The sequence below is a fragment of the Choristoneura fumiferana genome, chromosome 3 (assembly GCF_025370935.1).
Source record: "Choristoneura fumiferana chromosome 3, NRCan_CFum_1, whole genome shotgun sequence".
NCBI classification, from domain to species: Eukaryota; Metazoa; Arthropoda; class Insecta; order Lepidoptera; family Tortricidae; genus Choristoneura; species Choristoneura fumiferana.
The window spans coordinates 15,484,277-15,505,131 of NC_133474.1; the positions used below are offsets into that span (position 1 = coordinate 15,484,277).

At 39.4% G+C, this 20,855-nt stretch overlaps 1 protein-coding gene across 3 annotated transcripts in view; it reads left to right on the forward strand.

The window, feature by feature from the left end:
* The window catches only part of LOC141426241 (T-box transcription factor TBX20-like), a 52,692-nt gene extending 39,235 nt beyond the window's left edge, over positions 1–13,457 (forward strand). For 2 of the 3 annotated variants that reach the window (XM_074085092.1, XM_074085091.1), the window contains 4 exons: positions 510–674; positions 11,497–11,573; positions 12,109–12,183; positions 12,288–13,457. In XM_074085092.1, coding sequence (XP_073941193.1) covers positions 510–674; positions 11,497–11,573; positions 12,109–12,183; positions 12,288–12,729 — 759 coding nt within the window. In that variant the 3' untranslated portion in view covers positions 12,730–13,457. The remainder of the gene's footprint in view (positions 1–509; positions 675–11,496; positions 11,574–12,108; positions 12,184–12,287) is intronic. The other variant, XM_074085093.1, reaches the window with a different exon arrangement.
* Positions 13,458–20,855: the final 7,398 nt, after the last annotated feature.

A 20,855-nucleotide genomic window follows, 5' to 3' on the forward strand; every position in this document is an offset into this window, starting at 1 on the left:
TTTCTAATGCAAACCATCATGAAATGAGAAGGTGATAAATACATAATTGCTCAATGTGCACCTCTCTACCCTACCCACTATTACGTAAATATTCATTACCTACTAAAATTTAAATTAAGTATGAATTGAGTTATTGACATAAAATCAGCAATACCTTGTTAAAACAAAGGTTTTACTTATGTATTACATCGCTACACATTGTAATAGGACATTTAACAAATTGCAATGTCAGACGGCTAACACTTGCTCCTCACGCGAGGTAGGTACAGTCAAGTGCAAAAATAAGTACCTATCTATTCGAACCACTCAAAAATATGTTACTACGGCCTTATTGCGTCGGAATAAGAGTCTGTGGTACTTTATTTTTGAAACTTTGAATAAGTTCATATTTTTACACTTAACTGTGTAACTATATCTTAGTATGTCATTTATGATTTTTAGGTAAGTACTCGTAATTTGGTGTTTTCGACCCTTTATAATATCATGACTGTTATTATTTATGCAAACAGTTGGTGTTGAACTCAATGCACAAGTACCAGCCTCGCATCCACTTGGTGCTGCGGCGAGAGGGGGCGATCAACGCGCCCATCACCGACCTAGAACAGGAGGAGTTTAAGACGTTCATATTCCCTGAGTGCGTCTTCACCGCTGTTACCGCCTACCAAAATCAACTCGTGAGTATACCACATACATAATTGTCTGGGTTTGAATATGAAATAACGTGTTTCATTCCATGGGATCCTATCTGGCGGGCTGGATATTGCTGGCGGTTTAAGATGACTCGAATTTGACATCAACGATACTGCCCGAACTGACTTCCATTGACCCGGCCGTATATTTGTAGTCAGCAACTGTAACCGCGGCCTTTTCAGGGGATGAGAATGAATAAAATTATATGGATGCAGGAAAAGAGAAGGAATCAAAAGAGAGGAGGAAAATTTGTATCAACTTGTTATCGGCAACCACCATGACCATACGACACATGCATACGGGGTACGGCGCTACTCAACAACGATGTTCTATGCACGTGATGATATTAACTCGTTTATCGTTTAACTAATGACAAGCTACTCCGCAACTCAATCATTAACAAAATCGCATTACGAGTATCTACATTAGATTCCCAAAATAGATCAGACAGCTAAACGTTTAAGCACGCGGCGTGTTGTCGGCTGACTATCGATGAGCTCTATTTTTGCGGCACTAATTGCATCTCGCTGAAAGGTATGTCCAGTGGAACAAAGGGAGGTGGCACATAATTTTTTATCTATCAGGCGGCCACACGCGTGCGGGGCGACGACGGACGGATAGCGCGGTTGACGCGTGCCTGACGGTGACGATTAAAGTTTTCACGCGCGCTAAATATACCTACCCACGCTTTAAACGATGTCCAGCTATGCACGGCGCACTTTGGATTCCCATACTTTTCTTCCATCCTTTTGAACTATTGAGTAAGTAACATTTGTCTGATGCATTTGATTGGCTACTAAATTGTCTTTTTCCCCGCTCCCGCTATAGCGCAGAGCTCCGCTGGCTGAGCGGCCGCACGGGCCGCATATGTCGCCATGCACAATTAATTCTCTGTCACAAGAGCGTTTGGGCGTCTCCGACTTTCTCGTTTTGTTTCGTTCCGTGTAGTAAAATAATTAGGACGTTTTGAGGTTCATAAAGGAAGCTACTTTATATCGACAATGCGGCAGATAAATCTTCATTCACTCGTCAATTAACTGCTTCGAACCATTTGTAATAGCTTTGTTCGTAACATGGTGAGTGGAACCAGCTACGCCCCTACAGAACAACATTTAATAAATTCAGGACACGATTTGTACAAAATATCTTTGCTCTAAAAAACTTTTCTTGTGTTAAGTAAGTACTACAGGTAAAAGTACCTCGTGAAAACAATGCGGCATGATAGTTACCGTATCCTTGCTTAACTATCCATGAGTAACAGCGATAGCGAAAGCTCCACCTACGTGAGCTACAAATGACTCCCCAGGGTAGGCAGCTATTGATTCCCATTGATTCTAACGCGCCTTTAGATTTAGTGCTAGCATCTGACCTTCCTTGTGACAGCCCTTAAAGTTAAAATTGAATTAAACGAAATATGACGCTCAGTAGCGTCAAAATGACCACGGTCAATTTTGAAAATAAAATAAACGGCCGTTCATTGTATAATCAGTCTTTCATAGTAAATCTAAAATTCCTGTCTACTCACTTCACAAGTTAAAAGCGGGATATCGGCGGTTAGATCGCGGGCGGCGCGCGCGCATCGCTCTGCCCGAATTGGCTGACGTCACACCTCTGACAGCTTAAACATTTGTCGAACAGCGGAGATAGTGTCACTGATAAACCAATCCCTTACAACAATAAGAATACACTTAGCATGTTTGCACCTGCGCGCCAACCGAGTTCGATATGACTTAAGCCCGCATAACTTTAAGCTTTTAAAAGACCCGGTTGAACAAGCCGTTCATTACTATAAAACCCGGCCAAGTGCGTGTCGGACTCGCGTACCGCGAGTAATCCCTTACTAGCACAATGTCAATATTTATTCATTTTCTGTAATCTTAAGGGGATCCCATGCCCCAATGACCTTCGATCTGAATTCCTTAGTTTTCTAATGATTTATGTAGCTTATTATATTAACAAAAACGGCTTTTAGTATCCCATATTTACTTCAAAGTTCATTGTTTTTGAGATATTTGGCATCAACTTTTGTGTTAATTAGTTTTAAATGAAAGCCCTCGACCAGTTTTTAGAGACGTCAAAGATGAACCCAAATATGTCGATTTCGTATATGTTAGATCTTTCACGTCAATAGAGATACGAAATGTGTTTTTTTTTTCAGATAATTTTTAAAAAATCATAAAAAATTAAGTATTCATATTTTTTTCAAATCCGGTTGACAAAAATGGAGATAAAAGAATGGAGAACCAATAACCGTTTGACTTCTAATTCTATCTGTAGTGCAAAAGTAGGAGATACGATTCAAAACTTTTTTATGTCAAATAGGCAGAGCCGATTTAAATGAAATTTGGTATGAGGCCTTAGTTTAGGGCAGGGTTTTCATCCCGGAAAATTGCATAATTCGCGCGGGCCAATGATAAACAAAACCGGAGTAGCGGGCAACAAAACAAGTAGTAAAACATTGGTATTTATTATTTTACAAGTGAATTTCTTTGACGTTTTATTTGAAGCAAGCTTTTGAATTTAAAATATAGGGGTCACAACAGTGACCTCATATTCAAAATTCATTTATTTACGTTACAAGTCCGTGGTTGGATCCACTTGCTCGGTCACAAGACTCGAAGCGAATTGGCTGGGTGTGATAGATAAAAACGATTGATCCTGTACCTAAGGGTTCTGTTGCTTTCGAGCCACGGAACCATAAAAATTTACATTTATTCAGACGATGAAATAACGTTCTAATTTTGAATATCCACCTTGTAATTTATAACTCGCGGTCGTCAGATTAGGCTAACCACCAGGTTTTCTTAAAAAAAGTGTCACCACAATTTTACACCGGCTCGCGACGTTGTTTAATCGGTTCGAAACGAAACATCATTATTGGTGCTTTATCATACTGGAACTCTGATATAAGACAAGATAAGACTGTAAAGCTACAAAAAAGTGAATAGCGTTTTTTGTGATGTGTCGCAGTGTGAGACGCAGCGTCGCCAACCGCTCCGCGGGGTAGTTCCCGGGAACCGCGGCGCGGACGCAGCCGACCTGCTTCAATATTTATATTCTTCTACACCCACCACACCATTGTCGCCTCTCTTGGGTTGTGTACAAGCCTTTGTCCAGAATTCGACTCGCAGCGAGGTGACAATGTTTGTTAGCGTTTGCGCATCCCCAATGCACACAATGTGTTTTTTAATAGCCGATGACTTGTGAATTTGTTATGATTGATAGCTCTACTGAGGATTCTTGGGTAAAAACTCGCGGATGGTAACCTGCAGAGCTGCTTAAAATGTTTATAAATGCTGTTTACCCATTATGTTTGTATGTTAAAAAAATAAGCTTCGTAAATTGACTTTACAATCGATGTCAACAAGATCAACAGTAATAAGAATAAGTTAGATGCTTAGTAGAGACAAATGTGTAATAAAACGATTAGAGAAATCGTGTCAGTATTTTGTTAGTCACGCTGTAGAGCGGGCATTACGCGGCTTGAGGAGATAATCACGGAAATAACTGCGCCCGCGCAGCGCACTCATGCATGACAATGTTCAATAGACACTTAATTGAAATTTATTTCTCATTTCTCAGTAGATATCAACAATCAATATTCTAAAATCTCCAAAGCTATTCTCACATTGACTAGCTACAAACGAGTTCTACTCGAGCATAATCATACAATATAATGAAGGAGTAAAGGCAAACACGATTTCAATAACAAAGGGCAGCCATGACAAATAAACATATTTCATGGGCCAAAATGGCTCCGGTCAGGTGTCACAGCGTCCCGCCCGCGCCCGCGCTGCTCCCGCCTGCGATTCTTTCTTCCCGTAATCGATTCATTCTTTAATGTAGTCCTTTTCCTTTTATATTTGACGACTCTTAAGTACTTAAAATTACATAGTTCAAGATTATTATCTGTCTTGACCTTTAAGTTGTCATTTTAAATACCCAGTAACATTATTTTTATAAATGCAATGAGAACATAAGGAAACACGCCATTAACTGTGAAATTATTTAAAATTGCCAAAAGAAATGTTAATGATTGAAATTTGAAGTTATTCTTATTGTACTTGCCTATTATTATAGTGTTCGATTCTAATTTTTGCAATCAAAAAAATCTAAATTCGATCGTGTTACATTTTGGTGGAAACAGACGACGTCCGCAACATCAGCCAACAAAAACTTGTCTTGTAAAATATAAAAAAAATGTAAGTAAATCTAAATCTTTTTCATAAAAAAAAATAATGAAGATCATAGCATAGAATGAGCGGATTAAACGATTCTTAATAAAACTCCCTTCTAATACTCATAATTTGAACGTACATAATTTTAAAAATTAATAAGACTCGATGTAAGACAAACATTACTCAAAAATTCAAGAAGTCAACGTACTTTCGTTAAAAGTGGATTTAAAATATTTTTTGAATGAATTTATTTATCGATCTTACGTCTCAGTCTTTCCCGGTTTGTTTTTGGTGAATGGTCTAGTGCGGTCTCGCTCGATCACGCCATCGATCACCCGAGGTGTGACGTCACGCGGAGCCGTCGTGTGCGGCCCGGCTGGATTTATGGCGTCTGCGCAGCACCAGGGGTAAAACTAAACATTTATTGTTGTACGCGAGCTGCTAATTAATTTAAAACTTATTAAATGGGATTAAACTTGTCTACTAAACGCAAATTGCTGCTGCTGAAAAGAGTTAAAAAAATTGGGAAATGGTCTCGAGTTTACGAAATTTAATCAGCGCATGATCCATATTGAACCTTTTTGCATAGGTATATTTTGCAAACTTGTGAACATATCAGGATCAAAAAGCTTAGCCCAACTGTCTTAGGCATATAAAAAAATAACAATGACACACGTCAAGACGTCACATACATTTCAATAATAATAAATGGTGCGATTAAAATTACTTTCTATTAAGGGGAATAGATAGAAAAATTACTTGCTACGTTTGAAATGTGGCAAATTGCATATTCGTTGATTTTTCGCGTTTGGAGTCGACACTTCGGGCACGAGTGCAAGGTAGACCTCATACTTACAGTGGGTCCTCTCAAAGATCTTCTCATCAGAATAAACAGGGAGAACAATGAGCGACTGCCGATAAATTAGAACTTTTCCGAGATGTATCTAACCGAGAAACCTGGTTCAAACTACTTTATATTTGCGGTGATCCTGATTGAAGCCATGTGGGTATGCAGAATGCTGATAAGGATAGTAGCAGAGGTAGCAGAAGACCTGTACGACCTTCATAATATATCTTTCATTTTGTCCATTGGGAGTGTCGGTGACAGCTTGCAGCTTATCGAATGGTTGGATGATGAAGAACATTACTGACGCTAGGGTCACTCGTAGATTAAAATTTCTAGTAAAATATAGTGGCATCTTACAACAAAGATTTTTCATTTTGTAATATAATTTAACTGCACCTCGCTGTTGCTTTAGCTAGAGACAGAAATGTACCAAGTCTCGCCACCGATAAACGTTTTTCATAACAACCATCAGCTCTTAAGGAAGTCAATTTGTATAAACACTAAAGCCACAAGATGCTGGGTGCATTATCACACGTGGAACCGGTTTGCAGTCGCCACATGCAGCGCAATTTGGGAACGCTCGGGAATTATTGTCAATAAAGCATCGGTTTTCTGGAAAGCGTCGTTAAAACTGGCAGCTGTAGGTCGTTCCGGCGCCCAGAGCGTCTTCGCTCAAACCTCTCTTGTGCAATGTACAATAAACAGTTGAACTGGGTGCTAATATTGGTTAATAATTACCACATCATTCATCGTTAAAATAATTCGAGATAACACAATAAACATTCGTGACTGATCATTTATTACGAAACAATAACGAAGTTCGCGATCGCGATCGTTAATTTAGCATCTGGTGCATCACAAACTATTGGAATAATTTTAAGAAAATTACCTTCAAATTCCTCTACTTTTTAACCGACTTCAAAAAAGGAGGCGGTTCTATGTTCCAATGTTTGTATTTTTTTGTTTAAATTTCCGTTCAATAATTTTATTCTGACGACCAATTAAACATGTAATAATGCAATTTAAAAGCATGTTTCTTCAAAAGCGCGTTGTACGTAAACCGCTATGTCTCCGTCCGCGCAATGCCCCTTACATCAATCAGCGAGGTACCCACTACGCGGCATTAATTTATGCCCTGGAATGTCTTCGTTGTCACACTTCTTGCCTGTTTACATGACAACCCAGCACCATTATTTATCATGTTTCAATATATGGTAAGTATTATGAGCTTGACGAAATAGTTGGGATGTGTTCTTCATCATTAACTGATACGTTATCTAAGGGCTTAGCGCTGATCTCTTCTACGTTGTAAATTTCTATCTAATAACTGAGTTATATTAGACGTTAGGTATCATATTATAGAAGGAGGCTTGTATCAAACAGTGGATGTCCTAGAGTATGGTGAACTTATTTTGTAAATAATATTAAAATTGAGCTGAGCATGTTTCTGATGTATAACAAAATTGTTTGTTTGTATTGTACGAGGAATTTATACTACATTAATATTGTAGTATATGTAACGGAAGAAACAAAAATAGATATTTGGTTGCCGAGTGCGCTTGTATTTTATACCTTCTTCCATACAATACATCACCACCCCAATAATTAGAGCATCGTTTGCAGCGCTGCGGTGCGCGGGCGACGCTCATTTCTCTCCTTGACGCCTTTTTGTGAGATTTTTTTGTTACCCGCTCGGGAATAATGTCATTATGGCGCCTTTAATGTTGTCAGTGAGCGGAGCCGCCGCCGCCCAAGGCGAACGTTTGTTGATACTTAAATTAGGTTATTTTGACACGCTTCGTTCTTATGTTTGTACTAAATCCAATAAACGTCGGTAGCGAGAAAACGTCACATTCATTATTCTCCAACGCTCCCCCATTGACATATTATGAAGCTTCGTATAAAACACGATGAAGTTAAGCACTTCAGAATTTCGAAAAAGTCCCCATATCGCTTATGGTAACGCAAATCACGAAACCAACGGTGTCAACCCATCGAAAACAATTACGGGCGGTCCGACAGGCATACATAATGTATAATGCGTCAATATTGTCAGCTACTACTCGCATTGTAGGCGCACTCATTACGTCAGGCGCAGGCGCGACGAGAGAGCGCGGCCATTGTAGTCAATGGAGCTCGCCAGGTGGGTGTGCAAGTGTAAGTAGCTGCCGCGACACCGTGACCCTCGCCTTGCGCGGACCCATCCCGTCTCGGACCGAGCTCGCGAGCAGACACCACTATTGTCATGTTAGCGAAAGCTTAATAAGGGGCTTTCTTAACTCTTAAATCTTACCTAGCCCGCAATCGAGATCGGTTTTTATTTATTTAGGTTCGCCAATAAGCACACTATAAAATAATTGAAAAAATCGATGTGTTAATGATATTGACGAGTGACAACCCAATAACAGGCAAATACAGCAGACATATTCTTATCACAATCAATTACAGTGTGGAATGTTAACAGAATTTTTACTTAAGTCCATTTACTAATACCTATTATAAATGCGAAAGTGCGTGTGTTTGTATGTTTGTCCGTCTTTCACGTCGAAACGGAGCGACTTATTGACGTGATTGTTGGCATAGAGATAGTTTATGGGTCAGAAACAGGAAACAGGAAACAGGAAACAGCGTGCGATAACCGAATTCCGCGCGGGTGAAGCCGCGGTCAAAATCTAGTAAAATATAAAACATATAAAATAACATATATAATACAAGAACATGAAATTATTGACAAAAATAACTAAAGAAGCTTTTTAAAGAAGTTCAAATAACTAAGCAACTAAATCGGTCCATCCGTTCTGGAGATAAATGGGAACATTCGTTTTGCACACAAACAAACAACCTCTCACTAGAGTTCCGTCGCGGGTAGAAAGAAAAATCTTTGAAAAAAACAACCGCTTCAAATAAATAAATTAACAGTAAGAAAAAAACCAGACCCGATTTCAATTAGATGCCTAAGTAAGTTAAAGTACCTATCCTAACTAACAATAATTTAAATTTAGAGAGGACCGCAACATGAGCCGCCCACAACGAAAAATAGATACTTATTCTATTTTGTATTAGATGCATCAGCTATGAATTTACCTTGAAGTGCGTTTTTGTAATGGTTCTGTGAGACAGACAACAAGTCTACCCTAGCCGCTCCGAAGCCGCAGCTACTAAATTTTGATTTAATTTCAAGAGTAAACTGAATCATTGTAAAGTTGTACCTACCGTCGATTAAAATGTGTACATATTTTTTTGCACTAAAGCTTCTCTGTATTTATTTTTGTATTCATTAGTCCACGACATGTTGTTTGACTTGTTTGTGATTTTGATGTTAACTGCGGCAGCCGAAGATTTGTCACGGGATAGTCAATATTTTGTACTGTTTATTGTTTTCTTTGATCCGTGACAATGATTTCGAGTGTATTTTAAGTCTCTGTGTAGATTAACGCGTCTCCTTCCGACGTAGCACATCAAACGAATGTATTCAATAAATCTTCATCAAAAGACGAGAAATCGTTGAAATCTGTAAAATAATTGACACTATACCGACATTCTCAACAATTTTATTAAAATTAGTACTAAGAGCTATTATTTTTGTAAATCTTAATACCTCTACCTCTTTTCATATATTACTGATGGATGAGAGATATCTATACCGCACGCCATATAAATTTGCCTAAAAGTTCATTACTTAATACTCAGTTTTGACGCATTTTTGAGATGCATTTTTTATACGACGTCTTTTCTTTACGTTACTCCCGGATTGTGTTCGAATCGCTTAACGGTATAGTGCCTATTCAATTATTGGAATAATACCTTTATAGTTTTTATGGTACTAGTCGGGGCAATGATCTTTTAGGCAAAGTTAGGCGGCGGAAGGTATAGGTATTATGTACACATGAATAGGTAGGTACGTATTTTTGTACGTTTGGCGTTCAAAGACGAAAGAACAACGCGTCACTTTTCAACGTTTACTCTCCAACCTGAACAATGTTTGTGGATCTTTAGGTACAGTGAATAAAGAAGTGCTAAAATTGGTTTGTGGGATTATTGCCGTTATTGGTTTAATTCGGGCGGATATTAGGTGGACGGAGTGGCTTAATGGTCACTGGTTTCCGTGGAAGGTTTATCGTAAATATTATTCAGAAATTGTGTGAGTCCCAGCAGGGAGACACAGCGAGGGGCCGATTTCTCATTGCCGCTGCCTCCGCGGTGCCAAACACATTTTTTAACACCTTGCCCTGCCTTAAATCAAATATTTGCTTTATGAGTGCATCGACTGAATTCAATCCAGTGTTTACTTAGTACCTAAATTATAGTTATAATTGAATTTTAATCAATGGTCAGTTAGTTTTTAGATACATCTAAATGTACTGTTTCACCATCCATTGATTAGCGTTAACCGATGGTTAAATGTGATGCCGTCTCTGTCTATTCGAACAAAACAAATAGAGATGGCACTAATCAATGTATGGTGAAACAGCCCCTTACTGTAATATAGGCGAGTGCAATAACTGTTAAAAGATTAGTTATGGTTGAAACTATGTATTTGAATACAAAGAAATAACTTTAAAATTATCAAGACACCACATCGAGTATATTCATTTTATTTACTCCTGTTTTGTTGTCCTTAATGTTATCCCTAATGCCAACCGTAAACACCGACTAAGCCTCCTAATAAGCATGCCATAAAATACCTAATGTGTGTTTAATTCAATGCAAATACCCTCCCGTTCAGCTGTAAAATAATAGTGCGATCACGCCGTGAACTAAAGTGATAAACGGAGGTAGATGTCGTCAATAAGTTAACCTTATTAGTTGGAGCCCGGCGCTCTGCGGGCGGTGCCCCGGCCGGTTCATAGTGGGCCACAGGATCATAGCACATTAAATGCTGAGAAATCCAATGAAACATGAGCATTCATAATAAGTATTTGGCGCTCGAGGAGCCTCCTGGTTAGGAAATCACACTACGATGCTTGAGGTTCTGGGCTCAATTCCCGCTCAGGGCAGAATTTGTTTATAAAAATACAAATGTCTTTCTCAAATGTTGGGTGTATAATGTGTGTTTAAGTATGAATTTGTCTAAATACTTATTTAGTTATGTTTATTCTTTACCCTGTATCGAATCTTTAAAACAAACTTCCTTAGTTTGTGACTACATTGATTGATTAATGCCATATTATACATTTTTAAGACCTTTTTTGGACCATAAATTGAATTACAAATTTGAGCCAATTTGACCACCATGAAATTAATAATAATGCAGACCCCCAATCTGAACTGGCACAAGTGTTCCTACCTGCCTACTCCCGATACAGTGATCTTGGATCACCATCACCGCGGTGCATTTGGTTTCTTTGGAACGTAATTGAAATTAAAACCGTGTTATTAATATTTGTATTTCATTTATTGATTTTCAAATAATCATTAATAATAGTAATATGTTTTAATGCGTATTTTCTACAACGTTAAAAAACATGAACATTTTATTTTATACTAGATTTTGCCCGCGGCTTTGCCCGCGTGGAATCCAGTTATCGCGCGCTGTTCCCTCGGGAACTGTGCATTTTTCCGGTATAAAAAGTAGCCTGTGTCACTCTCTGGCCTATAAACTATATCTATGCCAAAAATCACGTCGATCCGTCGCTCCGTTTCGACGTGAAAGGCGGACAAACAAACACACAAACATACAAACACACCCACTTTCGCATTTATAATATTAGTATGGATATGAATTAGTATGGATTGTGTTGAATACCTTGAGGGAAAATAACCGTGTCTCTTTTGTTTCAGATCACGAAACTGAAAATAGACAGTAATCCATTCGCCAAGGGATTTCGAGACTCTTCACGTCTCACTGAATTCGAAAGGTAAATATTAGACTGTATTCGATTTGTTCGTAATTTTGTCCATAATTAACATCTTTCTAACCAATTTATTTATCAATCAGATCTCAAAAAGACTCTCAGAAAGTTTTCGTTGGAATAGGTAGTTACGTAGTAATGACGGTTAATAATTGGGCAGGTACATGAAATGACAGCCGCGTATCATTCAATCATGCGCATTCATTAGCCCCATTACGTACAGCATACGACAGAACTGGGCTCGTGCTCTAATCGCGCCGCCCGGCTCCGCTTTCTGAAACAAACACGAGCGACGAACGGACACTGATTGATGCCTCCGGGTACTCAATTACGTCTCCATCTTTACCCATTACTTCTCAACCAATTCGATCGCTCAGAACTATTAAACGATTTCAACCGTAAAATTTATAATGCGTCGATTTCTCTCAATTCGTAAAAAGCCCACTATTACATAGCTAAACATTACTACATGAAATAATTGATACAAATCGGTCATTACATATTTACAAATGTTTTATTTTGAATTTTTTTCTTTGTTGAGATTCTATATCACGGGAGAGCACGAAAGAACATCCGTCTTCCCTGATGAGGCGCGCTTCAGCGCTGCCAATCATAGGTAGATACGCTCACACACCCATTTATTTGTATTGAAATACGCTTTTAATGAAATGATAGAAGCATGGGAATATTTTTTTAAACGTGGTTATTGTGCTCTTTCAGGGAGACGATGGAGTCGATGTTAGCGGAGCAGCACTATCTGCGTTCACCTCTGCGGCCGTTCGATCTGGACCAGCACAATAACAACTTGACGCTGGAAGAGAAGGCGATTCTGGCGGCGCGGTCGCAGCTGTTTCTGCGAGCGGCGTACCCGCTATACGGCGTGCCGGCAGCGGCGCTATGGGGGCAGTGGGCGTGCTTGGCGCCGCAGCTGCTGGCCCAGCAGCACCTCGCGGCGTCGGGGTCAGGGCTGCAGCTGCCGCGGCCCGTGTACCCGCCCGGCGCGGCACCTTCCCCGCTGGCGCAGCACCGCTTCTCCCCGTACCCCCCGCGCCGCGCTTCTCCCGGCTCCTCGCCAGACTCGCTGCGCGCGCCCAGCCCGCACTCCGCGCCGCTGCCGCCGCATCCCCCGCACACCCCTCACCCGCCCCACAGTCCCACTTAGTAATAAAACGTGCCCGACTTCCCCGAGATCTCCGTAGATGCAATATTGTTCCGAGGTCCTCCTGGACCGGTGTCGGGTGCGCGGGCGCCGCCGCTCCGCTGACTTTAATGATGTGGGCTATAAGCATTGTGCAGACTGAAGTGAATCGACGTACTGAATCGCGAATGCATTTATACGAGTGGCGCTTTACACGTGTTGATGCAAATGGATGTACACCAGGATCTTTAACGCTTCGACGTTTGTAATATAATTATGACCTTTTGTTCGACGTGAACCGCTGTATTATATTGTAAAATAATATTTAATTTTAGTTGTATGTAACTGTTTCAATATGTTCCTAATAGTTTTGTCATGTAGTGATGATTTCAGCAAAGTTCGTGTTATAGTTATAGCCAATTAGGGTTTAATAAATGCATTAAATGACAGTATTCAAAACTTAATTGGGTTTAGTTAGTACTTTGTGTCGGCAATCTGTTCCCTTGCGAATACGTTTGACGCACCTGAACTTTAATAGGTAAAATGTGCAATACATCAAAAAACTAAATTGTTTTAGAAAACCTAGGTGTTTATTATAAGCATAGATGTATTAAATAAATTGTAGAAATTATATTTAGTGTTTTTAAGAAGGTTTCCAAAAGCTGGATACATTCGCAACGGAGACATAGAAGTACCTATATAGTAACTTTGTAGTTAAATTATAGTTATTATCTATGAATAATATATTGCTAAACGATAAAAATTAAATGTTTGTTAACATATTTGTGTTGTTTTTGATTATTTAAATCCTCGAACGAACCCAGTAGATAATACCTTATTAAAATAAATAGAACTTAAAATAACAAACCTGGAGCGATTTTTGTACAAATATTAAACAGACATAGAAAATGTTTTCTACCTATAACCAACTTGGAGACGTTAAACAACCTCCAACATTGTCATTTCAAAGTTTAATATCTCAAAAACGTCTGAACCAATTTTAATCAATCTTAGCCAAAAATTATCTCAATTCCACCGTTTCATTAAATTTATCGCATCGAAATCGGTCTATCCGTTTAAGAGCCATGATGCCACAGACAGATACACACTTTACGGTCAAACTTACGACATCAACACCACCAACATCACCAATGATATTTGCGCCGAGGGTTAAAAATAGTAGAAAAGAGATCACCATACAATGACAACTCCAATTTTTTTTTGTCTACATGATTATTGCATTGTCATCGAATATTTATGGCCTCTTAATAATACAAATCAATTTTACCTCGAAAACTAAGTAGGTACGTAAGTATAAGTAGGTAGCAAATTAAGCTATGTAAATAACTGTTGAAAAAAAGGCAGATGTCTTGTAATTTAAAAAAAATCCTTGCACGACTAAGGTATGGAACCAGCTTCCTGGGACAATGTTTCCGGAGCGGTACAACTTACGGATCTTTAAAAAACGAGCCTATCAGTCTCTCAAAGGGCCGGCAACGCACATGCGAGACCCCTCGTGTGGACAGGTGTCCATGGACGGTGGTGATTGCTTCCCATCAGTTGAGCCCCATGCTCGTTTGTCCCCTCTTATATAAAAAAAAACATACATTAAATATTTTATTTTAGTAAAGTTAGGTTCTAAGAAAAGGATGCAGAAACGAGATGCAACTTCGAGAATTTATAAAGTACCTACCTAAGCCGTTGCCGAATTTTTTTTTCGTACATACCGTTTGAAAATGATATATAGGTGGTACCTATAGCTACAAAACTACACCCCAAATTCAATTTTCGACTAGTTAACCAAATTAGGCAATTACTTACAAAAATACAGCTGTAATTTATTTGTAATTTAGAGTACTAAGGACTCTAGTCGTATTTCAAATAGAACAATTTTTCACCACTTACCACCAATGGTGTTTTGCGGGATGTAATTTCAAAAATCATTCGCCACTGCTTGATGCTAGACCAAAACCTAGGTACCTACAGAACGTTTTGATTCCTGACGATGTTGCAAATTAAAGTTGGTATCCGATTTTAAAAAAAACAGAGGGTGTTCTAAAATGTTTATGTTTCAAACCAATTACGAACTTGTACCGCGATGAGTTTCAGAAGCGCGTATCTATGCGTGTTGTGCCGCACTGTCGTTTGCCGCGCTACCGTTAGATGGCGTTACGTGTCTTGTAGAGAACGCCTATATCGTCCTTCTGTCTGAACTCCGAGCTTTACGTGGAATACAGGTAACGCCTACGTAGTTCTACCAGACTTCAATAGTAAAAAAAGCAAATCCAGACTTTTTATGTTCTTTTATGTAGATTAAGATTTTTCCTTCACATTAAGAAGATATTCTTTCACACATTTTGGTCATTCTAATCTGATCTAAATTTTATGACGTAGCCGTAGCCATAACCTTGGAATAGGTAAGGCTTATCTACATTCGTTTATTTTTAATACCTATAGGTACCTATTTTTGGTATCGAGTCCGTCTTTATCATCGTTACTTGCACAAAAATACAGAAGAAGTTTCACTTGCTCTACCAACTGTTACTTATATCCGACCCAACGATTTACTATTGATTAAACAACAACTGTGACAGATTGCAAAATTGCGACAAATTAGAGCGTCACGGCCGGCAATTATGCAAAACGACTATAAAGTTATCTTTAGGAAAACAATGGGTGACACCCTCACTATTCAATTATAGCCAAACAGTGGCGAGGCGTCATTCGAGTCACATCGGCGAGGGTCGGTTCCGGCGCTCCATCGAATTAGTGTGGCGCGTGGCCGCATTACTGGGACAAATTCCGGGGCCCCCAGGGGCTTGCTAGCCCCAGGGCCCCCGCCTGGCCCCGGGGCTCGGGATGCAACGCTAATCTAATCTGGGTTGTAGCTAATAAATGTTCAAGATACCCTCCCCGGGTGTTGCAGCAATTTATTGCTTGTAAAACTGTTTCCAATCGCAGAAATTGCTGGATGACGCCACTTTATGCTCTGATTGAATTTGTCGTGCGACTGATTTTTCATTTGCGCTAGTGCCGCTGCTGTTAATGGGGTTCGTTTATTGTTATTGCGGTCTGCGTGTTTAATTGCTGAGATTAGAATGTTTTAGTTCAATTTTTTACATTTTTTCTATAATCGTGAAAGTTGTGCTGAATATTTAAATCATCATCATCATCATCCCAGCCTATATACGTCCCACTGCTGGGCACAGGCCTCCTCTCAGAACAAGAGGGCTTGGGCCATAGTTCCCACGCGGGCCCAGTGCGGATTGGGAACTTCACACGCACCATTGAATTGAATATTTAAATATTAAATAATTTTATTTATTCACAACACAAGATACAATAATATGATAGGAAACAAAATTAATAAAAATTACATAAATATACCTAACTATAAAAAGAAAACACCATCAAAGAGGCCCTCCTGCGGCATAGACCCCAACACACTGGCGGCATTACCTCTCTGTACAGTCAGAGAAATTCGCTGGGAGAGGTAAGCGCCAGCTCTGGGGTCTCCTGAGGTCTCTATCAGCCGGGACGACAAGGCCCCTATGAAGGCTCTCATGTCAGCCGACCAGGGACCCATTGTCTCCACTGCGAGCGCCGCAAACTCATAGTCCTTTAAAAGAGAAGAGTATTTGCGGCACTTGAGAACTTGGGCCTGGTCAGCTGCAGCCCCGGCTTGTGAGCGGGTTGCCTAAATGTGGGACTGCGCGAAAGTGTCGACACACGTTGCGTCCCACACCAGAGCCCTACCCAGCTTCCATGGCACCAGAGTAGCCCCGTCGGGGCGCTTACCATCGTCTCTGGCCATGCCATCGGGTTTAAGGATTGGTCATTGCTGCGTTAGCACGCCTTTAGATTGATTTAAGGTGTAGTCTAGGGCTATTTGCAGATTTTTCTGGTGGAGTACACACCTCCCATCCACAAAGTAGGAATTTACCAAAAGAAACATAAAGTACAAAAAACAATTTTTTACTTACCTACCTAAAACAGGTATTCCCTTGACTTTTTTTTGTCTAATTTCAGTTTGTCTAACAACTTTTACTATACTGATTTTTTTTCCATGTCAATGTATAAATTAATTTTACATATCTAATTATTAGTTTGTCGAATTTAGTTTTTCCTAAATGATCATTTTCATACCTCTTGTTTTGTCGGATATTAGTTTATTTGAAACTTACTTTGACGATTCTTATTTTAACTAATCATTACATAACCAAATAATGTTTTTACTAAGATTAGAAGTGCGACCAGTTAGTTAAGTTAGGTTAGGTTAGACCTACGACCACAATAGCGCGCAGAATCGAACTTATGATAGACTTATTATAATGTTAGACGAAAAATAATTATGTCAGTCAAAGAGTACCAATATCCTGATTTGGTTCTTATGGGACCTACTTGAAGACATTCCTAGACGAACGCAAATATTTTTTTTCAAATCGATTCATAAATGACGGAGTTCTAAGGTAACAAACATAAAAAAAATACTACCGAATTGATAACCTCCTCCTTTTTTGAAGTCGGTTAAAAATTTGATAAAATGAGCCATTAGGTTAAGTGATATTAGTTTATCTAAAATTAGGCAAACCTATAGCAGGCAAGAAGACGATAGGCCAAACAAGTTCCAACCAAAAAAAAAACTTTCTGGCAAGTTTGATGCGGCACATTCTTCTTAGCAATGATGATCTTTCCGAAATTGCTTGTAGTATAAAAAAGTGAAATGTAAAAGAGCTCTACATGTGACCTCCTCGCAGAACAACTTTTTTGATTTTGATTTTGTAGGTACCTGATGACAATACAATACAATACAATTACTCTTTATTGTACACCAGAAATAGTGAGCGATATAGAAAACAGGTACACGGAGAAAATTACAAGGTAAGCAATAGGCAATAGGTTCTAAAACTATGGATAAATCTGAAACTGCCTGCACTCGTACCAAATTGACTTTAAATTTGCATCTTAGTTCTAAGATAACCTAGTTTATACATATTCAATCATATAATTCACCAAATTACCTACTGTGTTCAAAGTGACCAAGACAGAGAATTTATTTCCAAAATCAATAAGTAATATAAAATACATATCACAATATCACGGGACAACACATATTAAATTAAGCAAAATTTGTGTTATGGGACTTATTAGACAACGGATTAACAAACTTAAAACACATGACACACCCAAGATTTCAGAGCAAAATTCTTATTTGTCATACATAATATTCGTAATATTATATCTGTCCCGATCAGAGATCGGAGATCGAAATCAGGTTCAAAGCTTTGTAGTTAGGCTCTTCTCAGATCAAACGGGCTATGCAATCGTCTAATCAATGAACGAAGACAGCGTAGAAGTTGACTTTATCACAAATTAAATAGCATTTACTCCAAAAATAAACTAATTAGAAATACGAGTGTGTAGGTATAAAGGGAATATATCTACTTAAATGCAAAGTAAAAACTTATTGTAGTTATTTGCGCGAGGGCACGTAAGGGGGTGTTATTGGCCCTGTCTCATAATCCCCTTTTAACTGCGGATTGCGATGAACGTGAGCCGCATACGGCGCGACTTTGCGACCCTGCGGTCGCGGTGCGGGTGCGACGCCGATGGTCGCATCGCACTCCTTCGATGCGCGCTGACGAGTATACAATACGTATCTTAAAATTAATCCGAATATTTCAGATGGTCAAAAAAGCCGTGGTGGCCAAGTGGTTTGACCTATGGCCTCTCAAGCAGAGGATCGTGGGTTCAAACCCCTGTTCGCACCTCTGAATTTTTCTAAATTCATGTGCGAAATTTACATTTGTAATTTATCACGAGATTTACGGTGAAGGAAAACATCGTGAGGAAACCTTTACGAACCTGCGAAGCAATTCAATGATTTGTTAAGTTCCCAATCCGCATTGGCCCGCGTGGGACTACGGTCCGCGCCCTCTCATTGTGGCCTGTGCCCAGCAGTGGGACGTAGGTACGACGCATTTTGCTTTACATTGCTTCTTCGAATAAACTTAAAAGTGTAATAAAAATTAAAAAACTAATTATTTTTAAAAGTCGCTGAAGTAATGTTGTTCGGTTTGATGAGTATGACCTGTGTTTTAACTATTTGCTCGTATTACAACAGGCCACACCCAGTATAGGCTGGTATGCTGATTTCAGATGATAAAAATAATGTGACGGATACCCCCGTAAAGATTTTCATCGGATGTGCAGATTCAAAGTGTAGTCACGACTTTGTCGCAGAACAATTTGAACATTGACCTATGTATGGAATCATTTGTCGACCACAGTTACCTGTTGAAATATAATACATTAAATTTAAAATGCCTTAGTATTATTTCAAAACCGTTTCGTAGGTACTTTTGTTAATATAGCCTGTTTACGAGTACAGTCGGCGCCCTAACATAAGTATCCACTTTTCTGTGCAACTATAGTATGAAAAAGTGGATACATAAGTTAGGGAACCGACCGTACATACTTATTTATCAAATTTCTTCCTAATCTATCCAGCTGTTTTAACGTCAACAAATACACGTTAGTGTGTGAGAGATATCTCTATATACACTCTCACACGCCCACTGAAATTTTCACCTGTATAATTGTACTAGTATTATTAGATACATGGTGAAGTGATCACAAACGTCTGCTTCTTCAACAATAGCGCCTCAGGATGAGCACTTAGGTAGGTACTAGGGACTTACATGAGCCAATTTGCGACGCTAATAGTGTGGAAGTATTAAGATCAAGTTTTTTTGTATTGATAATTCAGAACAACATACTTATACTAATTTTTGTAGCCTTAACTATATAAGATAATACTAAAAATTAAGAGCTATCATAGTGACAGGCTGTACGTGCCAGAGCCCGCACCCTAGAGCGAGACTGCGGGGAGGCATCTGGCGCTAACGCCGCTCCACTCACACATCTCCACATTTCAGTAAAACTGCAAACGTAACTGGGTAATAAATTCACGTTTATTGCCGCAAATATAAGTACTCTTTACCTTGGCAGTCGCTACCGGAACAAATCGGGGGTCCGCCGTTTACGCGGAACTTGTCGAACGTGCTTTATGAAATATTAACGTTTACGCGCGCGTTTCGCTGGAACAATGCATAAAGAGTAACGCAACAGCCCATCGCTAAAGGTGGGCACATTATCTGAATGATGCGCTAATGGAATTGAACATTTTTATTTATTGCCAATTACACATCGGCACAACGTTTTCACTCAAACCTAACAACCACTTTGTTGATAAACAATGAATCAGAAGTGTCTGTTCAGATATCTATATTTGTACATACAACTTTTTTGGTATTTGTCACTAACACAACTCTGTTGTAACTAAGTATATTTTAGTTCTTGCTCTACTGGCTATCCTACATTGAATTTTTAGTTCGCTCTCGTTATACCTAACAATAAAACTGATATAAACAAAACTCAAAAGACATTCCGTCCCTGAAACAGAAAAAACGTAGGTATAACATTATCAGCCCCTTGGTACCTACATAAGTAGGTATAGTTGAAGGCAACTCAGTTCAGTTATTTGCGTTCAATAACGCGAATGATCTGACTTTTCCCGTTTTTCCTCCACGAATGGCCCCACCCTGTTCTCCCTACCCTCCCCGGCACCCCCTTGCGGTGCAAAGTTGAGGGCATTAGCGTGTTATCGGCGGCGGCGGCGTGAAGACGGCGCTCACCTGACCTCACATCACGGACTTGCGAACGACACCTAAAATTACGACCCAATCTATCCTTTACCATCACATTGCTCCCCCCTCATCCCCAGTTGTATTTAAATGCTGTTCAAACACCGCAGTGTATAGTGAACGGGTAATGTGGCAGCGCCCGACTTAACATCTAATAGGTGTAACAGATACTATCTATAAGCGTTGAGATGTGGGGATAGGTGGCAAGCGTGAACGTGTTTTGCAAGCCAACCGAGGAAATAAGGTGTCCCCAATTTTACTTTTGTCGACCGTCGCTTACGGCACATAATATAGTGTTATGGGAACCCATGCAAATGTAACGAGAATATGTTTCAGTCATTCTTACAACTAGAGAGGTGAAAACTCTCTTTAATTTCAGGGCGAATATCGATCGGTATAGGAACTCATCTGTTGCGAATCACATTTATATTATTATGATGATTA